A 4144-nucleotide genomic window follows, 5' to 3' on the forward strand; every position below is an offset into this window, starting at 1 on the left:
TCGCTCGCGACACACAGGGCCTCACCACATGACTTTGGGAAGGCCCTGTAGGTAGATCACTTTGACTTGGTCATTTTAAAAGTAGCTCCCAAGCTGAAAAATGTTGGGCACCCCTGCTTAGTGTGTTCTGTAGGTTTGTATGCATGTAAATGGTCTGCAAATGCTCAAATCTCTTTGTTGCCTCCGATGGACTCCTTTGTCAGTAACATAGTAACATCACTGTTGAACACTAGCGTTCTATTGGCTAGCGCTCCAACACACTGTACGTGAAAGGCTAAGGCAGTGACCATTAACTGGTGGCCCACGGGCCACATCCGGCCCGCCAGACATTCTCATCCACCCCGCACGACGGGGGTTACTGTGGCGTTGGCGGAGTGGTTAGTGCGTTCGCCCCCCAATCATTTTTTTTTTTACAACGTCTCGTGAGTAATGTGCAGTACCCGAGTCCAACAGAGAGGCAGCAGCTGCGGGACAGTAGCCTAGAAGTGATCCTTCGTTAGCGTGAAGACACTGCTAAGCTTTATGCGCTCCGCAGTACCTGAGCGCCCGCCCCCCGTCAACAACTTCAAAATTCTGGGCTATATATAAAAATCACTGGCCCGCGAAAGTGTCTATTGAATACATTCTGGCCCTTGGAAAAATGTAGTTGGTGATCCCTGGGCTAAGGGGTGGGACATCTCTAAGCGGTTGACCAATCACTACAGAGCCGGCCAGTTAACCAATCAGAGCAGATTGGGCTCTGGTTTCAGACAGAGGGTGAAAAGAGGTGCTGCAGCACAGGCAGTATGAGAAAAATAAAGAGCTTTTTGAACATTAAAGCATGGAGACATGTCACAGGAGAGACACTAAATACTTGTTCTCTTCACATTAATTGCAATTGGAGTGTAGGGAGGTGAATTCAAGATTCTGAAAGGGTTCAAAAAGATCAAGTTCACTAATGGAAAGTGAAAAGGCAAACAGATGCACTGATAAACAATAAATCCACAAGGCCAAACTGCATATTTATTTTGTAAGTATCAGGGGTAAAGTTATTATTGGTACAGGCCACACTTACATCCCTGCTCTCTCCTTCAGATGCTTACACAGATGAAGACCTGATGCTGTACTGGAAGAGCGGTGATGAGTCTCTGAGCACCGACGACAGGATCTCTCTGTCTCAGTTCCTCATCCAGAAGTTCCACACCTCTTCCAGACTGGCTTTCTACAGCAGCACAGGTACGCTGCCCACATAATTCTGAGTGGAGTGTTTTATCTGAGGCTGGTTTAGCCAAAGGCCAAAAATGCAGACTTTGGTATGGAGTTATTTGAGTAATCGGTTCATATAAATGGAAATCGAAAGGACTTCCGTTTTTATGTCCGTAATCCTGCATAGTCGAGGGGCCACTAGTCAAAATCTACTTTTAATATTAATATGTGACACACACATGGGAAATTAGTAGGGCCCTTCAGCTCACTGCTGATAGGATCATTAGGCCCCTACAGTCTGAAGTAACTGCATTGGAGTTGAACCTCAGTAAGATGAGCAAAAGAAAAAGACATGAACTTAGCATAACATGCTTTCATATCACCTGCTGTCTTGTGCACTCTGTCAATTGCATGTCATACTTACTTCCAGTGTTTCTTTGCAAATATTTAATTTCTATAAACATAATTATATACAATGATATCATGTTTTTTTCACCATTTGACCTTATATTTTAATATATGGTGCTGCTATCACGTTTCAAACTTTTCGTGATGACATTACTTGGTCTTGACTTGGACTTGAAGATCTTCAATCTGCTTGATTTTTCAAGCTTTCAATCTTCCCTGTCTCTGACTCAGATGGTGTGGTGCTTCACTTTTCTTCCTCTATGATTGCAATGGCTCTATTTTGAATAATCAGTTGTTCTTTCGTGTTTTAAATCCTCGCATTTACAATGTTCCAGATTGTTGGCTTTAAAAAAAAAAGAAACTCAAACTTATTTAAATTGAGCATTTTATTTATTTTATTTAATCGTTTATTTGGCAGGGACAATGCACAGTAATGAACACTTAAAACATTCAAATGTATCAAGCGTAACAGTGCCAGATTTAGCTTTGAGCTAATTTCCATCCACAGTCCCTCACATAAAACATTTAAGAAAATTACATTTTACAAACATAGCAAAAACAAAATACATGATATGCAAAAGGTGCAAAAGAGCAAGAGCAGAACACACAAGTATTTATGACATGGTAATACAATATAGCAGCAAGGACATATAAAGTGCAAGAGGAGATATCCCTGTGTTAAAGTGCATTTACCGGTGATTGCACGTCACACAAACGTGCACATGACCAATGAGGGCACAAGATAAGTTTGTGCACAGATGGAAGGCTGACAGGCAGGTAGGCCATCCAGTTATTTTAGCCGGGCCGGCGTCAGATGATTGGTCGTGCTTTTTCTAGGACACTTAAATAGAGTGGAGCCATGATTAATGCCATTAGCAGCACTTCCATGACAAGTGAAAATGTGTGCTGTGAAAGGAACAGCATATTAAAGAGAAATGGGATAGGACAATTATGGCGCACATAATGTGGTGTCTGACCAAAGTCTTAAAAGCTGATTAAATATACTGTATGTCATTCCATATTCCTATTTTAGTTCAAATAAGAAGTAAAAAACCTCTCTCCACCCTAGCTGAGTTAAGTGTCGTTTTAAACAAATAATTATATTTATATTCAGCAGCAACGTCTTTAGAGAAGCACTGTCCTGGTTACCCCGTGCACACACTGACAACAGTTACCATGATGAAACACGTTGCTACTACGGGTTGAAAATAATAACAGATATTTATTATATAAGTACATTAAATAAAAGTTGTTCCACGAGCTAAACGTTGTGCAGCTTTATGTAAAGGCACTGAAATTGACTGTTTGGCTTTGCCCGAGGTTTTACTCAAACAGTGAGATGTGCACTGAACCCACAGGAGAGCTGGGAAATGGTTCTGTACAGTCCTCACTATTGCGGTAAGCGTGTTGTCACTTCCCCTTGTTGTTGTTTTTGTCACCTCCGGGCTATCCTGTGTGTTTGTTCTGCTGCTGATAGCTTATATTATCTAAACTTAATCGATCGTTTTACAATTCTTGATTAAGTCAGCTACCTGACGATGTAATCCAACCCAGTCTCACGGCATTTCGTGTTATAGTCACGAAATTTAATCTATTGATTCGTGTTCACCAACACGATTTCCCGCTTTTTTTCGTGTCATACAGAACAATTTTAAAAGCAATGTATTTCTATTGGTAATGTGTTTCGTGCCTGCAGCACATCTTTTTATCCGTTCGGATCTTGGAAGACCGGAAGCTATGGGGTTCATAAAAACATGTTCTTACTCAATATCAAGCCACGATTATTGTTTTTATTTTAAATCGTATAATGTCTGACTTTTTTTGTCATCTGTGAGGAAAAGAAATGGGGCTCAGAGCCTCAGAATACTGAAATCTGTATCTTTTAAAATCTTTTTTTCCTTCTAATTTGTTATTCTTTTCTAAATAACATAAGTTATTTACTCACCAATAACACACAATTATCCTTGTTTTTATTTATTTGTTTAATTCCATAATCTCGGGCTTTTTTGGCGTTCGTCAGGAACTGAATTTCAAAATAAAAATAACCGGAAATAGACGTAGCATCATTGTGATACACAGCCACTGAACTGATTACCCAAGATCCTCAGCTATGGTTTAAGCTCGCTGATTGGATGTTTTAGCCACAATGCATGTAGGGATATGGTGTTAATGCCATATCAAATCCGAAAAACCTTTTTTTTAAAAGAAAATAATACTTTATTCCGAGTGTTCTTGCTTTTCTCTTTGAAAGTCATCACATAACGGCATTGTAATACACGGTTCGGCTGCATTACATATTACAGATCTGATGTAGTTCTTTATTTATAGAGCCCTGATGAGAAGACCTTTGGAAAAACTGGAAGAAATGCCACCAAAACTGAATACTTGACGTGGATCATAAATATATCAACAATTAAACAACATCTTCAATTTCTCTTCACACAATACGTCTCCTTGCAGTATCAACACTAATTCGGCTGACTTTTATATTTGATCTAATTCGTAGATAGGTTATATTTACACCATAACGGTGCACAGCTGATATAAAAGG

General features: G+C 39.8%; 1 protein-coding gene across 1 annotated transcript in view; it reads left to right on the forward strand.

Moving 5' to 3' along the window:
• The window catches only part of LOC104961888 (gamma-aminobutyric acid receptor subunit rho-2-like), a gene marked incomplete at its 3' end in the record, with an annotated part of 7891 nt that extends 6676 nt beyond the window's left edge, over positions 1–1215 (forward strand). Inside the window, exon 5 of the mRNA XM_010790245.1 lies at positions 1075–1215. Coding sequence (XP_010788547.1) covers positions 1075–1215 — 141 coding nt within the window. The remainder of the gene's footprint in view (positions 1–1074) is intronic.
• Positions 1216–4144: the final 2929 nt, after the last annotated feature.

This window comes from Notothenia coriiceps, unplaced genomic scaffold (genome assembly GCF_000735185.1).
Source record: "Notothenia coriiceps isolate Sejong01 unplaced genomic scaffold, NC01 NC01_scaffold00033912, whole genome shotgun sequence".
NCBI lineage: Eukaryota > Metazoa > Chordata > Actinopteri > Perciformes > Nototheniidae > Notothenia > Notothenia coriiceps.